General features: G+C 33.3%; 1 protein-coding gene across 2 annotated transcripts in view; it reads right to left on the reverse strand.

The window, feature by feature from the left end:
• Window positions 1–1,239: 1,239 nt before the first annotated feature.
• Window positions 1,240–24,557, reverse strand: part of LOC137927351 (M-phase inducer phosphatase 1-B-like) — a 57,149-nt gene continuing 33,831 nt past the window's right edge. The window contains exons 1-6 of one of the 2 annotated variants that reach the window (XM_068771146.1): window positions 12,337–12,520; window positions 10,022–10,559; window positions 8,336–9,239; window positions 7,263–7,414; window positions 5,902–6,083; window positions 1,240–4,682 (exon numbers count right to left, since the gene is read on the reverse strand). In XM_068771146.1, the coding sequence (XP_068627247.1) occupies window positions 4,439–4,682; window positions 5,902–6,083; window positions 7,263–7,414; window positions 8,336–9,239; window positions 10,022–10,468 (1,929 nt within the window). In that variant the 5' untranslated portion in view covers window positions 10,469–10,559; window positions 12,337–12,520 and the 3' untranslated portion in view covers window positions 1,240–4,438. Of the gene's footprint in view, window positions 4,683–5,901; window positions 6,084–7,262; window positions 7,415–8,335; window positions 9,240–10,021; window positions 10,560–12,336; window positions 12,521–24,557 lie in introns of those variants that run through there. The other variant, XM_068771145.1, reaches the window with a different exon arrangement.

The following is a 24,557-nucleotide window of genomic DNA, read 5'->3' on the forward strand; positions in this document are numbered from 1 at the left end:
GTGGCGGACAGAGATAGAGCTCTACGAAGCCGAAATAATCCGATTGTCTCTTTCTAAAAGTCGATATGCAATATTTATCATCGGGCATTGTAGCTATATTTACGTAAATTGAATTTTTTTTTAAATTGTCACGTGTAAACATATCTTATTTACAATAGTCTGTCTCTGCGGTTATCGCGGGAAATCCCCTGAGTATTTCTGTTGTGTTACAAAAATATATAATATTCCAAAAAAAAACAGACTCATGTAAACACATCTTTAGATACAACTGTTCATACAAAATTTAATAGTCTGTCTCTTTCAAATGCTTTAGGGCAGATGAAAGAGATTACATAATGAATATAGACAAATTCGTACGCAGTAATGTGTTGGCCAAACTTATTTGCCTATTGGCCAAATGACACTGCAATCGTGTGTGTGGTTCATGTGTAAACACATCCTTACAATTTAGTATCTCGTTCCCTTCGATCGCTTTAGTACAGCTGAAAAACCTTGAGACATAACGGTACCTTGAAATATATTTGACAGTTTTGTGAGTAGTATTCGGAATGAAATTCAATAGAATGGGTTGCCAGGAAATAAAAACATCCGTACAGTTCTCTTGCGATATCCTAAACGGTTTCTTGTTTTTTTTTGTTCAACTTCTAAAATATCTTAGCCAAATCGACTTTCGCTTCGAAACTCAAGTCATAATTTTTTAATTCTCCTTTAAATAATAATCGTAATAAAAAAATAATAATAAAATAAAAATAATAATAATAAAAAACTCTCTTCAACTTACGTAAAATATATCAAAGCGTATTTTAAATATTGCCATTAATAATTATATTTTTTTTTCTCTTATATATACCAACACTCGAATAGGTCGAAATTTAGCTCGATGTTACTGCGAAATATTTACACGGTTTTTATATATAACTGGCGAATGGATATTATAATGTACATCTGCCTGAAGAAGCGTTGGATTAGTATTGAAAGAACTTTTGCGTTCAAAAAGTTGCCAAAATCGAAAAGCATTTCTTTTACGACAATTCTCAGAAAATAACTCGAAAAAATTAGAAATTTCTAGAAATTGCTGAAACGTATTAATGTATTCTAGAGTTGGATTAATATGGAAAGAGCTTGTGTAAAAAAAAAGTTTCAATATATCTCAGATAGGAATCGCAAAAATTTGCCAAAAATCAAAAACAATTTTTTAACAAAAATTCTCAGAAAATAACTCCAAAAAATTAGAAATTTCAAGTAATTGCTGAAACGTATATACGTATTCTAGAGTTGGATTAACATGAAAAGAGCTTTTGTGTCAAAAAAGTTTCAATATAGGTCAAAATTTATCAGATAGGGATCGCAGAAAATTTACCAAAAATAATCAAAGAGAATTTTTTTACACAAATTCTCAGAAAATAACACGAAATATTTACAAATTTATGGATTTTTTTAAAACCTATATTTGTAGACTGATGTTGGAATAGTATGGAAAAAGCTTTTGTGTTCAAAAAGTTTCAATGTAGTACAAAATGTATCTCATAAATCCTATGCTAAAAAATTTTAACATAAAAATTTTCAGACAATAACTCGAAATTTCTAGAATTTGCTAAAACATTATATATTCGTAGTCTGATAATACAGAAAATCTTATTTCAAATTTATTTCGTCACAAAATACTACCTCTCATTCTAGTAGGCTGTTCAGGTACCAGATAGTAAATATATATCTGGGCAGAAAGATATATTATATGCTACTGTATGCTGTATGTTACTTCAGGCAAATGTATGCTAAAATATCGTAGGTATCTCATATGTTATTTTTTCGCAAATATATATGTATGTTAGTACTCAAGCCACATTTTTTTAAAAATCGAATCTAAGTTTTTTTAAATAGCAAACATTAGGAATAATTAGGAAAATACTTAAGTGAAGTTTCATAAAACAAAATTGGACACTAGACTGGATAGATAATAATTTCATTTTTTTAAAATTAAACATAATTAATTAGTTTATTAATTAAAATAAAATTCGAGAATTTACTAGGGTTATATATGCTATTGGATATCTGTCTAAATTAACTATTTTTACTCTGTATCTTTCGAAAAAAAAACATCTGTCAAACTGACGTTTCCAAATGTCAAAAAGTTTTGGCGGCGGTAAAATATGACGGCTCGAAAATCGTAACAATATTTTTGTGTTGCGCAATTTCGATCTGCATTCACTGAATATATACAGGGTGTTTAAATTATACGCGTATATACAATTCTTAAATAATCTTGGGTTCAAAAACGGCACGTAGTATGGGAAGTTAAAGCTCAAATTGGAGTGCACCGTCCCTACACACACGGACTTAAATCTACAATAATAACGAATTCTTATATCTATTCTGAAACATACTGTATAAGGTTTTGAAATTGATATCTACGTACCAGATTTGAATAAGTCGCCTTTTTGTCATAAAAATTCATTAAATATCCTAAAATAATTTGCAAATTCAAAGGAAATCAATTATATTTGGTTAAAAAACTACATATAACAAGAATTTACACATTCAATTGCTGATCTAATTACTTCTGGTACGTTTTTTTTTTTATTTTCAGTCAGAAATTTTAGCGAAATTCATTAATATGTAGAAATTTGAAGCGTTGGCTTAATATGGAGATCGCTTTTAGTATCGAAAGTTCTCGAAATGCCAGTGAGGGAAGGAGACGGAATCTATACCTGTTTGTCTCATCTATTAGTGGCTTGTTGAATTCCATAATTTCAATTTGTTCTAATGTCGACCAAATGACACTATCTGTTTGGCCAGACGACAATATTTTTTATCTTTTGGCCAAATGACACTACGTTCTTAATAACGTCTGTGTTTGATGACAAATGACCTACCGGTCGTACATCATTAGCCAAATTACACTTCTGTCTTCTCTGTCGGCCAAATGAAACTTCGATCTTTTGGCCATGTAATATTTTTTTTTACCTTTTGGCCAAATGACACCTCACTCTTAATTACGCCGGCCAAATGACACTTTTGTATTGTCTGCCGAACGAATGACAAACCTGTCATATATCATTGGCCAAATTACACTTGTCTTTTCTGCCGGCCAAGCTTCGGTGTTTTGGCCAAATTAATTTTTCTTTGCCTTTTAGCCAAATGACACTACTCTCTCAATTACATCTACCAAATGACATATTCGTATTGTCTGTCGAACGAAAAACGCTCCGGTCATGTGTCAATCAGCCAAATGACAAGTAGATATTGTATTTCGACCAAATTTCCTTTGACGTGACATACATGTGTCGGCCATATGAAAATTTTTGGCATTTTGGCCAAATGGCACTGCGCTCTTAATTACATTTGCCATTATATTGTCTGTCGGTCAAATGACAAGTCGGTGTCAAGTTTTGTCTGCCAAAATTCCGTCTAAGTAATACGATAAGATTTATGATATTGTTAACACCATATATCTATTAATGTGCCAAGGAAATTACCGCGTACTATAAACTAAAAACCTTATATTTAAAATGGCATAATTATAATTAAGAAAGGTGGGATATTGCTTTAAATCCTAATATTTGTACTAATAACTTATATTTAACTTAGTATGGCATTTTTTTTACATTTATGAACTACCCTCCAAACACTACCTTCAGTACTAATCTCCGATCATAATAGCCGAATGTCTAACACACTAAAAATATTGTTCCTATTCTTATCGGCAAAAATGTGTCTAAACTCAATTCTACCTACTAGACTTTTTATTAGTACACTAAAAACCTTTTACTAAGTCTCCTAATTAGCCCTTAACTATAATATGGCATTAATACAGACTACAGACTTCCAATTAGCCCTTGAATAGACTGGTAGATTTCTGGCTTATTAGTAAACTAAAGTCATTTCAGTAGACGAGTCGTTATCAGGTAGACCAAAGATCATTAAGGTAGAATTCAGCCATATGTACACTATTGACTTTTCAGTACATCTTTTAGGTAGACCATGGCTTTTTAAGTAGCCGTTAAGTAAACTATGACATTAAGGTAGAATTCAGCCTTTGGAAGTAAATTATAGTTGTTGTAGATTGGTAAACCTTTATCAATATACTAAAGTCTTTTAGGAAAACCATGGCCATTAAAGAATCCTTCAAGTAGACTATGGCATTAAGGTAGACTTTAGGCTTACGTAGGCATAAACTATTACCTACTCAATACACAGTCTTTTCAGTACATTACAGTTCTTTCGGTAGACCACACAATTTTTAATAGAATACAGCAATATTAATAAACCACAGCCTTTTAAGCCATTTAGGTAGACAAAGGCCATGTGAGATAAATATGGTCCACAATTTAAGAGTTGTTAAGTCTAATAGTTCGTTGTTTAAAAAATTTGAACTAATCCAGACTGGGAACTTCCCATGTGAGCCCAGCGCTGGGCACTAACTAGATTGCACGATGTCTTATAACAGCAAACGGTTCCGTCTGTGCTGTGACGATGTTGGTTGTTGGACGGACCTGTGATGCTTGAGGAGGTGCCTATGCTGAGGGTCCAGCATGGCTGTGTAGCCGGCTGGTGAGCACAGCTCCGGGTAGCGGCGGTAGAAGGCGCGGTAGCCTTCGTGCAGCAGGTATATCTCCGGGTAGTGCAGTGATGGGTAGTTCTCCTTGTTTTTTGCTCTATCATTGGACCTCAAGTAGCGGGATCTGGTGAGTAAATGTATATTATTTAAATGGTGTACAATTCGCACTTTTCATGCCTCAATTGAATTTATTTTTATTTATTAATGCAAACACAGACATACATCTTGATTCGAGTATGTTAATATATGCACTATTGAATTGTAAAGTCGAAATATATAAAAATAAATTGTTTAAGATATTTTTTCTGTAACAATAAGTACTAGCAATCGTATTCCAGTAAGAAATATAGGCAGTATTATCTTATAAAAAAGGCAAGTCATTTGGGCATGAATTCACGCCCCCTAGCTGCAGCTGTTCTTGTGCTTGGACGTGAAATAACGCCCGCGGAAGGTTAAGCAACCTCGTTCCAAATGAAATATATATATATATATATATATATATGTATATATATATATATATATACATATATATATTAGCAAAGGTACTATTTATATATTCAAAATGCATATTAAAAGTAAATTGACAGAAAAGGTTTAATTTTCAATAAAGAAAAATTTAAATGACAAGAAACTGGCAGTGATATTGCTTGCTTTGATTTCATTTAGGCTATATCTCAGTGTATATATATATATATACATACATAAATATATATATATATATATATACATACATAAATATATATATATATATATATACATACATAAATATATATATATATATATACACATACATAAATATATATATATATATATATATATATATATTTGTGAAACTATTATAAGATGTGCAGTCATGGAGTTTCTTCCTGATTCTTCTCCACAACTATAACACCTTGCAAAGCGGTGAAGAGACAAAAATAAAATGCAATTAAGATAATAATTGTCGATATGTGAGTCCTTTTAAAAATTAAAATTTTTGAAACTAAAAGGAAGGTCTAAGATATCTTTTGGAACTGGAAGCGTACAGTCTGAACCATGATAAATTTATTAACTAGTAAAGTATAGCTAATTTATGTCAAAATTTATTTTGAAATGTTTGTCTCCATTTTTTGCCACATTTCTTCTATCTTTAAACTTGAAAGTTTGCTTCCCCCAAAGATCTGACAGACTGAGAGGATCCTCACTAGAAGAACCAATGTTTTAGTCAAGATAGCCAGAAGTCACTGTATTCAGGTCAATATTAACCAACCCTATTGAAAACTTTGACAAAGACCTGTGTCCACCAGAGGATATCTTAGCGGCAACTTCTTCTATTGAAATGCAACTGGCTAGTAACTACTCACAATTTAGGACCCCTCTCCAGAGAGAACTCGCAGTGGAAGATGAGAATGCTTCGCTTCTCATTGGGCTCTCTACGCTGAAGCGGCTTGCTGACCAGGTCCAAGACTTGATGCTGAGTGTAGTAGTTAACAGCGCCCAGGATATGTCCACCCTCATACTCGTAGGGGTAACGGCAGTCGATCACCTGGAAAGAAACTTCTTATCAAATTCCAAAACTATATTGGTGTCCCATAAATCAACGTCAAGATCATTTTTTTTGAACTTAGTGGGTTCAAAGTGTCAGGGTGAAAAGGAAAGCCTAACCTGTGACCTCTTTTAAGGGTGAGAAACCCAAGAGCTTCAGAGAGACCTTCAGATCTGGTCACTACATACTACAATTGAATCATCATATGAACACAGCTGGACATATTTCTAGATTTCCAATAGAACCGGTTAGAAGAGACCATATCAGGTTTTCTTACAAGGTTTTTTTTAATGACCTCCTTATTTGGAGCCTCTTTTTCTCCATGCCTTATGTTGGAGACAGTCATTCTTCCAACGACAAAGTTATCTTTTTATCTTGTGGGTTAAGTGACTTAACGAATTATCGAAAGTGCTACATTTGGGATTCTTCAAAATCGTATCAGGAGTGGAAAGTTCCGGAGACCCATGAAGTAATCCATATAGCCCAGCTGATTTACAAGTTGAAATCACAGCAGACAGACTGCATAACACATTGGATTGATGGCTGATGTAGCCTTGAGGTCCGGGAGTCGAAACTGCACCGGCAAGACGTGATCTTGTTAAGGTTGTATGAAGACGCCTGATGAAGGCAGCTTCCAACCAGATCTAGTGGTAATCTATCAGGTCTATATGCTGTAGACCTTCTATAGCTGAAGCGATGATAAAAAGAGAGATCTTGATTGAAAAGAGAGAGAAGAGTGTGATCTTGATTTATGGGACAATCAATGTATTTAACGAATATTTTTATCATTTATATACAAAGCATTTGACCTCTGTCTATATCTATATGATGGTACATGCTTGCCTAGAAGAAACCTATTCTCTCTAGTATTGAACTCCTGAGTTCCAATGAGAGTTCCGTAACTTCTGTTTGCACAGAAGTATTAGCAAAATGCTCAGTGCAAGTGGAAGGTATTTCAACCATGTACAGCTATTTATATATTTTATACTATACTTTGAAGGTATTGGAATTCGGAGCAGGTAGGTCATTCAAGTTAAATAAAGAAGAAAAAAATCCATGCTACTGTATCTTCTTTATATATCTATATAGAAGACTGTTATAATGATATATTTATGTGATTAGTTATAAAATTCTAGAAGCGAACAGAAGGTAAACAGATGTTAAAATTTCGAAACTCACCTGGAAGTCACTGATGGTGTGTTCGAATTCACCTCTAAGCAGTCCTGCGAGGGTATCACATGATATGGATTTGAGGTCAGAGTGGTCACCACTGGTCAGGGGCAGTGCGAACGGTAGAGAGAAGTCTCCGATCAGATCTGGATCTACGACCGCTGAAAATGAAAAATTTTAATTTAAATCAATGTTATGGCAATTAAGTTTAAGGTTTTCTAATAGAACCTTTCTTCTTGAAGAGACACGAGGAATTAACATCTCCATGGTATGCAGCACCAATTGGAACCAACATGAATCCAGTTTTTTCTAATGACCTTAACAAAATTTACTGTGTTTGTCTGAGTACAGCCTGTGCTGTGATTGTCAATATTGTCTCCACCAAAAAAAATTAAGTCCAGAGGACATGGAACAGATTTGCGGCATGCCCATTGCTGGTTCAACTTGCCAATTCACATGACCATATAGGTAACTTTCTTTCGTCTATGGATTCATTCATTTCGGAATCAATCTCTTCAAAAAAAGATGAACCAAGAACGAAGTAAGACTTAATGTGACTCATAGGTGCAGCTGGATGGAGACGAGGACATTATAGCAGGACTTTGCTTTGGCACACCAAAATCAGAGATATTTTAATATAACTTTAATTAGTTTAAAAAAATAATATATATACACTGTCCAAAATTCTATTATTTTAGTAGTAATGTAATTATGCATATTTAAATTAGTTATTGATTATTATCTGTACCTGGGGACTTTGAACTCTAAGTTTTTGGCCTTTTGCATTATATTAAATAATATATACCTATGATTGTATAATATACTATTGATTGAAATTGGCGTAAAATCTTTCAAGTTTTGCTGACAAATGAGCGATAGACTCCCGACTTAGTGTTAAAAGTTATTGTCTTGTCACATTCCAATATAGTTTCAGAATGAACACTTTATACAGGATGATTGTAAATCGGTGTAAAAACTTCTGAGCTTTTTGCTGACAAATTAGCTATACATTCACAATCATCCTGTATATATAAATTTAGATAAGACAGTGATATGATATGGGGATAATAAAACACACTTACATCTTGCCAAAGCCGACATAATGGAGGCATTGTTCTCAGAGAAGGCTCTATGTAGCACTGGCCTTTGTAGTCTCTGGTCTTCAGGAGACTCGCAGTTTGATTTCCTTCTCTTACTGCTTCCATTCTCCACTTCATCGCTCTCAGATCTCTTCTGAGACTTCTTCGCTGGACTCTCCGTTATTGGGAACAGGGAAACCCTTGCTCTTGAAGCCTCTGGGTTGAAACTAAGACTTCTTTGTATCGGTTTACGGATTGGATCCTTATTTGTTATGACATTCTCTTTAATCGTTCCAGATAGAAGATCATTGAAATTTGCCATTTTGGGTGAATTAGATATTTCTTCCAATTCAAGGAACGGTTCCTCGAATTCTGAAACGAAGCCACTTTCCATGGATGCTGTGGACTCGGATGGAAACCTTATTTTTGTTGTGCACGGTGAGATTATGGAACTTGATTCGTCTGGTTTGAAAGTTTTAGTTGGAGTATCTGTGAACTTGAGGGACTTTTTAACAGATAAGCTTGATGGTCTCTTGGCTGCTGGTGATGTAAACTCAAAAGCTTCATCCTCGAAGTTCAACATTCTCGTTGCATTTGCATTTGGTTTATTAAATGATGTGGATGCTTCATCATCAGCTAATGGAGCACCAAAGACAAAGTCTTTAGAGTTGATCTTCCTCGATGTTGATCGACCTCTGGAAATAATGTTTGGACTGTCTGTTGATATTATTTCGTATTTGGAACACTGGTCGAAATTATCAGCGTCGAATTCTTCTTCCAGGTCATGTAATGTTTCTGATCCAGTATCCAAATCTGGCTCCAAATCCTTTTCGGGTACATATATATCTTCCTTCATTTCATTTGCTCCTTCAAATGACTTCTGTGGTAATGAATCGGTGAAATCCAGCTGAAAGAAGAGAAATGTACATTTATTATAAGTATAACAACTGCTTCTAGACACTACTCAGGACTCTTTGACTTTACTTGTGACAGTTCCATCACATTATGGAAAGAGGGGGCAACATACCCTAAGTCTAGGGACTGACTCACAGTTTAGTGAGACCACCTTACATTATGATGGTTCACTTTCACCAAACTGTCTCCACTATCTACCTAACCAAAGGTTTTAATAATGTTTTTGTTCTTAAGTCTTTCTGCCTACTATAGAGAGATTTCACTGGTATACCCCTCCTTTCTACCACATAAAAAATCGGGTTTAGAAGACATCATCCCCATATCCTCAGGAATTCTATATTAATTATACATGTCACATGCATTCAAAAAGGAATTACATCTAGAAAAAAATAAGGCTTTTGTATGATTATTTTTTAGTCTACTTTTGCAATATATATCATCATCATTCCATCCAGTTCACTGTTGTACAATGTAATTGGAGATAGGTGGTTCATTATAAAGTCAGCCAATAGATGCCTGCAGCAAGGCATAGGTGCCAACCGAAATCTGCTATGATGAGCAGTTTTGAGCTTCCTGTATATGCCCACCTGGTGGGAGTCTACCCACACCACGTCGTAGCCACTTAAAAAGGTTTTGGCCCATACAGCTATCGGTTACAAGCAATGTGACCGGCCACTGCCACTCTCCATTGCTCTCTGGGTAACCCTGACATATATATATATGTATACAGTAGATAATGAAAAATACATAGTAATAGTAAACAGAAATACCTACCTTAGTTTTTGACCAGTTAATTTTTGACTCTGTGCACATTAGAGACTGGAATGTCTCCCCAAATGAGCAATCTCTTGTCTCCTCTTCCACATCCAGTTTCATGAATGTCTCACTGATGAGTGGACTCAGGTTCTCTTTGTTAGACATCCTGAACTTTGATCGTTCCTCGAATATCTTTGAGATTTTTGCAGAGCCCCTCTTGACTCTTCCGGAACGGCTGGTGAGAGGTGATACAGAATTTCGGTCGATGAGAGGAGATTTTGTAAGTGGAGGAGTGTTCTTCAGTCTTTCAATGGTTGGAGATGTGATACCTTCTGTGATAGGTGAACTTATTTGTCTGTATGATGTACTCTGAATTTCACCAAGTATTCTCCTTTTTGATGGTGTTGCAATAGGCGAGCTAAGAGGTGATTGGTTTCTATTGAAGTCCAGGGAATGGGGGTTCATCTTAAGTTTGTAGTTTGTGGTGAGTGCTTCGCTCTGTTTTCTCTTTGTGCCGCTGTTGCCGGAGTTGATTTTGAAATTGTCTGTTATCAACCTGAAACAATATATACAGTTGTTAACTATTGTAGATTATTCTAGTAGAATTGTTCAGTTATATATTTGCACAAAACATAAAACTGAGAATTAGAAATTAATTTATACACTGTATAGACCACTTAGATATGTGTGTGCATGATAAAAAATAATATACATCAGAATAAATATACTATTGCAATGTGTAAGGTAAAATTGTCATTTGAAACTCACAACAGGTTGGTAGGACTGTTTATTAAATTGTCTATTGGTCAAAAGGTTTAATTATATTACAGTTAATCTTTCCGCTACCACCTATTTGCCTGATTAGGTTTCATGCAACTTTTGGCTATTTAGCTAACTCAAAATGCCAATTGAAGGTCTTGAAGGCTAAACTGAACAAGATACTATTCCGACTGTTTCAAAGACTGAAATAATATTTAATGGAATCAGGCGTTTCCTTGCGGAAGTCCATCCTAAGTAAGAAAAGGACCAATATTTAGCCACTTCCGCACATGCAGTGGTAGTCGTGCAATAAAGTGCACCGCCCCCCAGCCTGCTGATAAATGTGTATGCGGCAAACAATGCGAATCACACAACCGCCACCGCCAAATTACTCATCACGTGTTTCACCCCTCCAGAGGGCATCTTTAGGAGTTATGTTACACTAATTAGTGCCAACTAATGGGTGCTAAACACTCTAACCACTGCATGTGCAGAAGTGGCTAAACATTGGACTTTTTCTTACTTGGAATAATGTTGGTTTTATCAGATGGAAATTACTTTAAAGTTGATGAAATTTATTTGGAAGAATAAATTAAGAATTTACATTTTATTAACAAATTCACCTTACTGTTTGATAGCAGTATTAGGTTTCATTTATATTATTCAGAACATTATAAATGCAAACACTTTCAGAAAGCAATAAGGTGGGAATTTCCTGTTTTAAAAAATTAGGAATACTTTAAACACCATAATACTAAAATATAATTGTAGTTTAATTATTATTTATTATATATATACATCATCCACAATTATCTATACACAGGATGATTAGTTATATGTGTAAAAACTTTCAAAGTTTGAATATATAACTTATTTGTCACCAAAACACTAAAGCTGTGATAACTAAAATATGTTACATTAACTTATTTTTCTACTCAAGTGAAACAGTTGTATAACAGGCTGTAAAGTCTGTAGGGAGAGATAATTAATAATATTGAATTTTTATATGCATTAATACTAATTTTGTAAACATTTTCTTATTTATATTTAGGTTATATATATCTAAAACCATTGATAATTGGACAGTGTATGCCTTACATTATTTAATAGCAAATGAACATATGCATTCATCCCTATAAATCTTTTAGTATACTTTATATTGCAGTAGTAATAACCAGTGATAATTATAAGATTTAGATAAAGAGAAACAGAAAGTTCGACCTTGACCGTATTGTATAGCTTCTGACCTGTTTATCAAACGTGTCGAAGAAATGATAAGATTTATATTTAATGTTTCGAAATAAACATCGTAAATATTTAAAATATAACCTTTAAAAATCTAAATCATTTAGAAACACGTTATATACGTATTTGAAGTTTTCTAGGAGTGAGCAAATGTGAGATAATAAAAAAATCGGAACTACAAGTCGAAGACCAAGAGAAAGATAACAATAAATTTTTACTTTCGTTAAGGGGAAACATTACAATGGAATTTTTTTTTCGATCGCCGTTACATTAGGGAGTCGATATGAGGTAACGTAAGCAATAAATATATCGTATAACTGGTTCCTTACCTTCAATCCCTATACAGAACAGACATGACTTCGAGTTCAAAACACAATGTATTCCGTTCACGAAAGGTTATGGGAATATAATACTGGAGCAAAAACTTTGATATTCCCATGCTAATTGTGTTACGACGTAAAATTTAAGGCTCCATTTTGTGTTAATTTTAAAAACAGGTAGTTCATGCAAGAGTCAGCTGGAGCGGACTATTTCGCGCGCATAACTGACAGTTGAGTTGATATGTCAATTCGGATTTTGCGTTTTGAAATATGCAAATGCAAATTAAATGTAAACTTTAAAAAACAAATTCTATTTCGAATTAATATACAAGGCTTTAAATTGGTAAATGCATTGTTTATTTTCTTACGTATAAAAATAATAAATTGATACATATTAAAATTAAATATTATTTACTATCGGTTCAGAAATTATTGACATGTCGCATTCAAATAAAATAAATAAATTAATGTAACATTTATCACTGTTATTAGGATATTTTTATACATGATTATTGGTGTAAAAGCGTGTTTTTGCTGACAAATGAGCTATGTATTCACGCCTTTATAGCTTTTACACGTATAAACAATGAAATTGTATAACCGTCTAATATCAAGTTCTTATAAAAAAATATCTATTTATACGAAATAGGACAGTATAAAAGATGTGCATTTTTAACAATAGATAATTGGGTTATATAAAATCAGTAGTATAATCAATATTCAGTAAATTACAACAAACCATTTAGGGATGGGACGAGGTGACACGTATGAATAAAAATATCGATTTTAACGGTCTTGATTTAACGGATATTCTAAAATAAACGATTTTTTATTGCGATGTATTCAGGTACATTGCATAAACAAATTATTATTTATCTGTATTTGATTACAGTTTTTGGTAAACTGTTATATCTAATGCTTATAAAATACAAACAAAGCCATCCTTGTCATGTAGCATATATATGTAACAGATTATAAAAAAAATAACTTCATTATTTTTTTACGTTTAATTTCAGCTATAAAGTGAAATCTAAAATTAGTAATATGATAATATCATTCAAGAGTTTTTAGTTAATAGAAATCGTTTTTTTGTCGTATTTACAAATATTGTTAAATTACATTTATAAAGAGTGATTTGAGTTTCTAAACGGCTCTTAGCAAATCAGATTTCCTGTCAACGGAATGACTGCACGTATGTATTTACAATGTTAAAAATATTTCAAGGTTCATGTACTTTTAAATGATTGCTTGAATAAAGGTATTTTCAATTTTAAATAATAGCAATTATCTTGATTATATTATATATGTAGCAAACATATAAGTATAATTTATCTACATATATTTAATATATTACATTGAGTGGTGGCCACGAGCATGTATATATATATAAACTACATCGTGAACATATATATATATAATATATATAAAGACACTACAATCTTTACTATGGTTTTTTGACAGAACTGTCATGTCTGTATTGATTTATCATAATTTGTTCTCTTATAAAGTTATAAAATAAAAAAGAACTTTACAATAAACTTTAAACGTCGTTTTTTTTGTTTTAAAGAGAAACTATATATACAATATGCCAATGTAACTTAAGTATATACTAAAAATAAAAAAAATCGTTTTTATAATCAATTTTTTTATTGTAAAATTAGAAAAGGTTTTATATATATTCATGATATATATATAGAATATTATTATTACTTTTAATTTGGTATATAAATGACATAAGTTTTTTTTAATATTAATTATAGCAATTATAGCAAAATAATTCAGTTTTAGTGGTCAAATTTAAAAAAAAAATTGTATATATATATTTAAGCATTACAAGGGAATATAATATAAAAGATTTTTTTTAAAAAAACTTGGCTTTTAAACACAGGATACAGTTACTTGGAACATGTGTTAGAAAAAAAAAAGTATGCAACGTTATCGGTTTTTCGTTACGGTGTGTTCAACGAACGCTATGGCAGACCCCTCGTGTCTGCGCCGTTGACTTGGCGAAAAAAAAAAACATGCACTCTGATAAACTCCAGTGCAAGGTCCATTGTTATAAACAAGGGTCCGCCATGAATGGCCGCGGAGGGCATGTCTAGGCGACTGCATACAACGACTTGAGACATAGAATTCGTAACCAAATTTAATTTAAGAATTAAAAATAATATCCTAAGATATATAAATACGTCATTTTATGCGAGAGAAATTTAAAAAAAAACAATTTTAAATCAATTTTTTTTACAACGCAATTTCGTAATTTACTTATATATTTGCATTAGCCATATATATAATATTTTTTAACGTCCTTTTGGCAACTATATCGCCTTGAAGTAAAGAGATGATATGGTCGAAGTATCACGCAGGCATCTGTTCACCCTGACCCTGAAATGTAAGTTATAAGCCGGCAAGATCAGAAACTTTGCAAAACAGAGATGATGGGATCTCCAAGAAAATTCATATCAAACCAAAAGGTGATCAGTCTTACTCAAGGTGACGGGAAGTCAATGGACTCCGGCAGCGGTAGACCAAGCATTGATGGCTTGGTACGCTACCAAGGAAACTCAGGGAGATGGTGGGGCCAGGTTCCGCAGGGTCCTTATAATAATTTACAGAATCTGTTCGGTTGGATTGAAGGTGATCTATAATGCTGAAGGTAGATTTCGATGACAATTTATAAATATTTTCGTCTGTCCGTATGTCTCTAGTATCTGAATCTAGTATATATATATATGTATAAAATGATCACTATGAAATATATCATATGATATATCACCCCGCACAGATTTCTATTAAATCACTCACAGATTATTTATAACAGCTTCTTTAATAATATTTTATTATTAATTTATTATTATAAAATCATTGCTCTGATATATATATATATATATGTATCAATAATAGTCAATAAACTCCCTCTCCCACAAACTCTACTTATATAATAACGATAATATTTAAAAAAATAATTCATAATTTAAACAATGTAAACAAAACGGATGCAATCCGACCGGAAGTAAAGACTGCGATAAAAAAAAGAACAGATAAATATTCATTCATCAATAGGTCGTACGCGTGACAAGACGTGTTTTATAATAGGAGCAAATTTTATTTTTAATATATATATATATATATATATATATATACATTTTGATTCGATAAAGTCTTTCATTGTGTAATTGTATAGATTTTTTTTATGATGAACGATATAAATGATTAATGTGTAATTTTAACATTAAATAATTTTTTTTTGGAAATGAAAATAACTTTTTACGCCCACTGTAAGGTAAATCTGATGGTAGCGTATTCTCGTGTCTACCAGATCCTTTAGGGCTCCAACGGTTCCTTGAACGACCTTGGTTTTCTTATTTGTACTTCAATCTCCAAACATAACCCTTATATGTACGAATGTACGAAAGATTGCCAACCGCTATTTATTCCAATTATACGAATGTAATCTTTATGTACTTTGTTATAAGGTACAGGGTCCTTTAGACGTTGTATTTAGAGGGGGGAGGGGGGCAAATGAAATATTCAAATTGCCCCCTTTGTGTTTTTTCGGTTGATATCTTGGCGCAGTCTGCCCATTGTGGGGCAAGTTCTTTGAAACGGTTGCACTGGCATGCACTTTAAGTTGCATTACTTGACTTGATAGATAACGACTTTGATTTCAATGTGACCCTATATACAGGATGATCTGATACAACTAATAGCTTTACAGGGGTGAATGTATACTCTGTATGTGTAATGTAAATTGTAAATACGTCGCAATTAAGAAAAAAAGGTTTTATATCGTCATTCAGTTAGTCAGCAAACCATGTGAAGATCGAAGATAGGTTCCAGGGTTACGAAAATGCAACTTTTTAAAAAGAAAATTTAACAAAGTAAACATTTTAAAAATTAAAATAATATAACTCTGCCAATAAATAAATTGAAATAATATTTACCTTTTTTGTAACCAGAAACAACACGTTAAAATTTACATAAATTTATTATTCTCTTTTTAAACACTACATTACAACACACTACGTAATTGAAACTGAACTCTTAAAATTAGCAAAACAAATTGAAAATGAAACTGTATTCAAATTGCGTTGATTTTTAGTTAGAAAGGGAATCCCCGAGTTTTAAAGTTATGGCGCAATTAGAAACAAAGTGTTGCCATCTTTAAAAAAAAAGTAAAGACTCGAACCCAAAACAACGCACCCTCTAAAATCTAACGACGCGCAGTGAAAATTAGTAATAATTAAGCAGCGACGCAACTTCGAAAAAAAAGGAAAACGAAACGACATAAAGCGACGTATTGGTGTAATATCTCGGCGACTATTTATATAAATACGCAAGATTCACTCAGAATAAGCAATACAAAGACATATTTCAATGCTCTTATATTTTTATTGTTTAATTAAAAATTGGTACATTATACAGTTTCCCTTTGATCGTATGCCTTTTGGCATCTATTTAAGGGTATTAGTGTACTTCGCAATCTAATATATAAAATTCTCGTGTCACGGTGTTCGAACTTGAACTCCTCCGAAACGGCTCGACTGATTTTTACCAAATTTAATATGCGTATTCAGTAGGTCTGAGAATCGGCTACTATCTATTTTCTATACCCCTAAGTGATAAAGGTTGTTCACACTTAAAAAAAAAATTTATTTTTTTAACGAAATTTTTTGTTTTTATTTTTTTTATGATACAGCATACAAGAGTAAATACAACCATAAATTTTTACCCCTCTACGATCAACCATTATCTTACATTTGTTAATTAAAAACTTTATTTTTTTTTTGCAAAACAACGTTTGCGTGATCAGCTAGTATATATATATGAATATATATAAGCCGGAAACACAAAATATTTGTCGTCAGAACACATCGTGACGCCGTCGCAGCTGTCACGTCTATATATAGCAGTCAAGGCCACAGGATATCGACTTAGACGAAGCGAGGCGCAGGAAATTCCTGATTTTAACGGATTCCTGCAATATGTTGTAACGGTTTCGTTTTATTCTTCTTCTTCTTGAAGTGCCTCTCCAACTAGTGGAGGTTGGCTATCAGCTTCCTGCTCTCTTCCTTATTTTTGGTTCTGCGTAATAGCTCAGCAGCGCTGGCGATTCCGGTCCACTCTCTAATGTTACGAAGCCACGACTTCTTTCTCCTACCAACCTTCCTTTTACCAGCGACCTTTCCCATCATGATAAGTTGAAGGAGATTGTATCGTTGGTCTCGAAGAACGTGTCCCAAGTAAGCGATTGTTATTATTATATATATTTTTTTAGTTTTATATACATGTATATTTGTCATATGACTCCAGTTATAAAGCATTCTCTCGTTCCCTCCATATATATAACAGACACGTTAAAAATTCAAGTAAAATAACTTAATAACCCTTAATAGCCTGATTTACGAAAGTGATTTTTTTTAATACTAATGTTTTTCCTTAGGGTCTAGATAGATTTTTTTAAATTTCGTTGGAAAGAATATTATACAACAGTAAAATACGTACAGCCAACCTATAAAAAAAAACTAATAGTAATGTGAACATTCGGTTTAAAAGATTGGTATCAAAATTGAAACTAGGCTATTAAGGGTTAATTTTTTTATTCTACATTCTCTTTCGTTCTTCATGTGATCCTCTCATTACAAATTTTCTTACATACATTCCTAGATCACAGTTTTTTATATTAATTACGATATGCTTCAAAAGACTCTAGGAGAACCAGAGAATAATAATAGCGTTTGGAGTTTCACTGCGAGATCTAATCAAAAAATGAGATGAAAATTAAGACCACAGTTGCGCGTCTAAGTGGCAATGGATTTTGGGAACACGTTCCTCTTCCATGTGTAACGCAAGGAAATTAAAACTTGCAAAAATGTTTTTTATTTCTGTCTTTGTTCAAATTCAAAACGTCTCCCATTCATCACCTTCACCCCCTCATCTTCCTAGATAGATATATAGATATGCTATATTATCATACCGATGGCCACTTGAAACAAAAGGTTCACAGATGAGAGACGCGGCGTGGGTAGAACCTCCACTAAATGAATCGACTATATAGTTTAGGTCAATAAATAAGTAAGTAAGTAAATAAGTAAGTATGTAAGTAAGTATGTAAGTAAGTAAGCAAGAAGTAAGTACGTTAATAAGTAAGTAAGTAGTTAAATGATTGTGAAGAACTTTGGGACAAGCTTGTGCCTTTCACTGGGCGTCTATTGACTAAGTGGTTGAGGATCTGGAGTAAAGACCACAGACATCCATTAGTGATATATATGTGAGGCTTATCTCCAGGAATGGACTACCTATAGCAGGAATAATGTAACTTCCATCTAGACCAGGGGTGTTCAACCTTCGGCTCTTTGAAGTTTGTGGGTCGCGATATAATTTAAGTATTTGAAACAACATACTTATTTGTATGATTTAATTTTACTTATAATTTGATAAATTTAAACACCGATGTACTTTGGTATGTTGCGTGTGATTATTTATTTCGACGAAAATATTTAATAGAATTTATTAAATACATTACACATGTATTGTGATATATTATTGCATTTGTTTCAAAACTTTTAATTACGCATTTAAAAGTGGCTCGCGAAATGAAATTTAAAAAAAAATATTCAAACTTTCCACAGGTTGACAACCCCTGATTTCTATCTGAACTGATTTGGTTTTACAGTTACGAATACGTTATGTCCTTTTAGTTAAGAGATATTGAAATATGTTAACGAAAAAAAAAAAAACTTGATAATTCGAAACGATAACGGAATAGGGTGCCACCCTACCGCTTGTGCATTACCGTTATTCGATTCTAACCGTTAAAATATCGATTAACTTTATCGGTTTTTGTATCGATTTTTATTATAAACAACTCTCGTGTTATAAACCAGATCCACTTAGTAAACTTTTTCGTTTATATATGTCGTTATTTTAATTCAGATCCCGAGACCTATAAGGTAGCGAAGCTGGAAGGCTTCTATGGGAGATCCATCTCGGGCAGCTATATACTACTATTTTACCAGAATGACTGGGCTGTCATTTAAATGAAGGACTGAAGGAGGAGGGGAGGAGGGGGAGGAGCAGGAGGAGAAAGGAATGGAGGTCACCTGAAGATTGCATACAGTACCCGGCGATAAATATTGCACATCGAATTTTAGAAAGAGACAATCGGCTAACTTCGGCTTCGTAGAGCGTTATCTCTGTCGCACGAAATACAACTACTGACAAAACGTCACATAGGTAGTGTGGGTCTGTACTCCCTCATGCTAAGTGGGTTGGAGAAAGGTGCGGTATAACGCCCTCCGATGTCCAGATCTTCGATTGTGGATAAGGAGCTCGGATGTTCATTCTCTGTCTCTCTTTCTGCAGCGTTCAGCTGCGACATCATATTGAAATAGGCTGATGTAACCTCATTCTAAAGTTCTATTAAGTCATTTACAGTAGAGTAAATGGAAGGAAGATATGGATATATACCCAGAAGTTGAAGAAAGTGTATATATGTAAAGATTGTTCACGATTTACACGACCTAACGCAACGGCAGCTAACACGTCAACGATAGCGTTCGAATTCGAAATTCAAACGAGAAACAGTTATTTTTCATAAAAGTATTGTGGTCGTACTGGTCAGCAATACACATTAAACCTTACATAAATATATATATATATATATATATATATATATATATATAAATGTACATATAAATTTTATATATATATATATATATATATTGAAAGCCTTTTGTACTTTTTCTGTGAAAGTATTAACAATGATATAATGTTAAAATAAATCAAACCTTCTAGTAATAAAACAAATGTTTATTCGAAATACAAAATAACTATTGAATTTACTTTTTAACTTAACACATTTTTATGGCACGCGCCCTTTGTACCGTACACCCACGCACGGGCGTATAAATCCCACCTTGTCGCACGTGCCCACGCGGGGAATTCCCGACAATAGACTGTATTTATCTTTTCTTTGTGCATCACTTGCGATCGTTTATATACAGTCTTATATAACTCACATTCTGTGCATTAATTATATAGGATTTCCACGTTTAAGAAACAAGTTTCAAAATGAAGGATATCTTTGCATACCATAATACTATGCTATATATATACCGTATATATCTTTGGGAGAGACCTCTCGTAGGGAATTTTATTTCAAATAGCTTTCATTAATTTCTTTTGCTATATCTTATTTCATTCTCTATTCCTTGTATACTCTTCTCCGATATCCGTGTTTTGCAGTGGGTATATATGAATTGAATCCACTACGAAACAGTGTTCAGAACAGGTTCTGGTGGGAAGACACCAGATCAAGATCAAGAAATAAGAAATGGACCAATTTTTAGCCACTTCCGCACAGGCAGTGGTAGTAGTATCTTTCCCATGTATATATATATATATATATATATATATATATATATATATATATATATACATGTATTTCCCATGTATTTCCCATGTATATATATATATATATATATACATGGGAAATACATGTGTACATATTTGTGTGTAATATATGTATTTGTACGTATGTACACCCTATACTGCCTTCTTCATGCCTCTTATCTCTATTTCAATATTTAATGGAATCAGGCGTTACCTTGCGGAAGTCCATCCTAAGTAAGAAAAGGACCAATATTTAGCCACTTCCGCACATGCAGTGGTAGTCGTGCAATGAAATGCACCGCCCGCCAGCCCGCTGATAAATGCGCATGCGGCAAACAATGCGAATTACACAACCGCCACTGTCAAATCACTCAACACGTGTTTCACCCCTTCACAGGGCATCTTCAGGAGTTATGTTACACCGATTAGTGCAAAACAGACTCTGGAATTAACACTGGTCGTATCAAACCTGTTATATATTTAAAATCTTTATAATTGGTTTAATATGTCCAATTGTGAAAATTATACGTAACTATTTAGATTCGGTCAAATATAATGCAGCTATAATAAAAGACATGTATAAAAGATAATTGAACAACTCTAACAATGGAATCAAAGACGCGTTATAGATAACGGTTGGTTCGCCGTTAGAGAGGTAACAAAAAGCACGTCTGGTCGCGTGCGCGGGCGGCTCGCATCTGCGCGACAAGTGCAATTTTTAAATCTCGAACGCAGCTGTGTTGCCAGCTGCCGTAATTGCTACATATCGCACCTTTACCGTCTTGAGGCGAAGGCGTAGTCTTTATTATGCCATAGAGTATTTTTTTTTGCACTGAACGTTGACCTTTGTAGTAAATAGGAAGGGGAAGTCGACAGATGGTATGTCGATGGCGAAAAAAAAATAATACTTGTTGCATTTTCAAATGAATATATTCGTCGATAATATCTATTATATATATAATAATATTCATCGTTACTTAATATACACTTATCCCCCGATTTACACGGTAGATACGTTCCCGAGAAAAACGTGTAAATCGAAAATTAAAAATTTTCAAGTCAAAACCGTGTAAATCGAAAATCTCGCAGAAAATGCATAATTTTGCTATTTAACAGTTGTGATTTTTTTTGAATATTTTTAAGTGTACACAGAAATAAAAATACAATGCATTGACAAGTTAAAATATTTAATATATATCGGAAACACTGTTTTTTTTTTTTAATTTAATTACAATACATTAAACAGAAGAACAAAAAATAAAACCAAAGGTGTTTTATTATCCTTTATCGCTGTCAGAAATTACTATCATTCTTTTTTTCGAAATCGAAGGTTCGAATTCACTTTCATCACTCGAAGTTATTTGTGCCGATTCGATGTTTGAGGCAGATATATTTACATTATGAGAGATGGAAATAAAATCGGTTATTAAAACAAAAAAAAACTTATTTGGAAAACCGTGTAAAAGCGAAAACGTGTAAATCGGGGGATAGGTGTATGTGTATTATTTGGTGGTGGTCATGGTCAAGATTCAACGAGGTCGTTGGCGATCTTTGCGGAAGGCTTCTCAGCGGATCTTCGGCCCATTTTCCACCACATTCAGGTCATATTCCTTGTAGAGGAATCCTATTATGAAAGCATTAGAATAAATTATATCAATGAGACACAGAGACGTCAAAACACGTTAAACATTAGAATAAAAGTGAAACGGAAGACAGTTTAAACCAACGCACGTGATTTCCGGTGCAGTTGTGTATTGAACGAGGTGAGATTCGATTTCACTAACACGTGGTATACTACCTGTAAATATATTGAACAAGTTTTTACTAGCAGTATAGGGGCAGATTCGACGCTCACCATCCATGAGGATCAGGGGCTGAAGAGCGAGGTGGTCGTTCCAACAGACACCCTGGAACTGTACAACAGTGTCACGCGGTAGCAATATCACGACACACACGTGCGTGCATACACGGACGAGACTCAAGATGCGATCGCAAGACTTATCGATGTACACCAATACCTCGATAGGCGTCGTCCCGTTTTGCGTTTCTTTCGAAGTTGCGTCGCTGCTTAATTAGCACTAATTTTCACTGTGCGTCGTTAGATTTTCGAGGTTGCGTTGTTTTGGGTTCGAGTCTTTAATTTTTTTTTTTGAAACTTTCTTTTTTTTTCTAAAAGATGGCAACACCTTTGTTTCTAATTGCGCCATGCCATCAAAACTCGAGAATTACGTTTCTAACTGAAAATTAACGCAATTTGTATAAAGTTTTATTTTCACTTTGTTTTGCTAATTTTAGAGTTCAGTTTCAATTACGTAGTGTGTTGTGCCTTTTTTAAAAGAAGAGAATAATATATGTATATAAATTTTTACGTGTTGTTTCTGGTTACAAAAAAGGTAAATATTTTTTCAATTTATTTATTGGCAGAGTTATATTATTTTTGTTCTTCAAAAAGGAGTATTTTCGTGACCCTGGAAGCTATCTTCGATCTTTACATGATTTGCTATAGAAAATATTAATTCACTTTGCGGCTTTTCAATTTGGGTCGTGTTTTTTTGGAACGTAACCACGACGCAAAGTGAGACGACCAACGTTGGAGGCGAGCTGATGGGTTCCGGTATGAAAATCCTGTACAACCCTGGAACATTCACACCAGATAAGGAAAGGTGATTAAAAAGTGACATGAAATTGTCTTTTAAAGCCGACGAGGGCACGTGGACATTTTTTGCTAGAAATTTGTCGATTGACAGTTATAGACTTCGCTGATATTGTCGGAATATGATTTGGTACTATATATATATATATATATATATATAAATATATATATATATATATATATATATAAATAATATATAAAATTCTCGTGTCACGGTGTTCGAACTTGAACTCCGCCTAAACAGCTTGACCGACTTTTACCAAATTTTACATGCGTATTCAGTAGATCTGAGAATCGGCTACTGTCTATTTTTCATACCCCTAAGTGATAAGGGTGGTCCACCCCTAAATTATTTTTTTTATTTTTTAGACAATTTTTTTGGTTTTTATTTTATTATGATACAGCATACAAAAATACATACAACCTTAAATTTTCACCCATCTACGATCAACCCTTATTTTTTTTTGCAAAACAACGTTTGCGGAAACAGCTAGTTTATATATATATATATATATATATATATATATATATATGTGTGTGTGTGTGTGTGTGTGTGTGTGTGTGCGTGTGTCTTGAGTCACCGGATCCTGAGGTACCCAATGCGTGAAGCCAGGAGTCAAAAGGCTTGATTCCTGTACGACTTCCGATGACCGCCTTACGTTTAAGTCCCCCTTCGATGTAACGCCATGCCAATTACAGACCTCTATTGTTTCATATATAACCGTCAACGGTTCTAAGATTTCATATACAGGATGATGGTTTTAGAAAATAAATGAATTTAAAAATTCAATTATGTTCAGATTAATTGTATCCACTTGTAAAAGTTTTAAATGAATGAAGGTATAGGTCGTTTTACAGGGAAAACCCTCCAAAGATTTTGCATATATATCTAGACATCCTGTATAAAATGATCACTGTGAAATATATCATATGATATATTACCCCTTATAGATTTCTATTAAATCACTCACAGATTATTTATAACAGCTTGTTTAATAATACATTATATTATTATAAAATCATTGCTCTGATATATATATTCTCGTGCTCTCTCGTATCTTTTAAAAAACAATTTCGTTCGAAATTATTGAGTACATACAATGCAATTAAAAACCATAATATAAATATATAAAGAAACATAATATAAATATATAAACCATAGTCTTTGATCCCTGTTTAGTAA

This window comes from Battus philenor, unplaced genomic scaffold (assembly GCF_028537555.1).
Source record: "Battus philenor isolate CCGP_79_NKW_IND1 unplaced genomic scaffold, ilBatPhil1.0.hap1 SCAF_30, whole genome shotgun sequence".
In the NCBI taxonomy this organism is placed as follows: Eukaryota; Metazoa; Arthropoda; class Insecta; order Lepidoptera; family Papilionidae; genus Battus; species Battus philenor.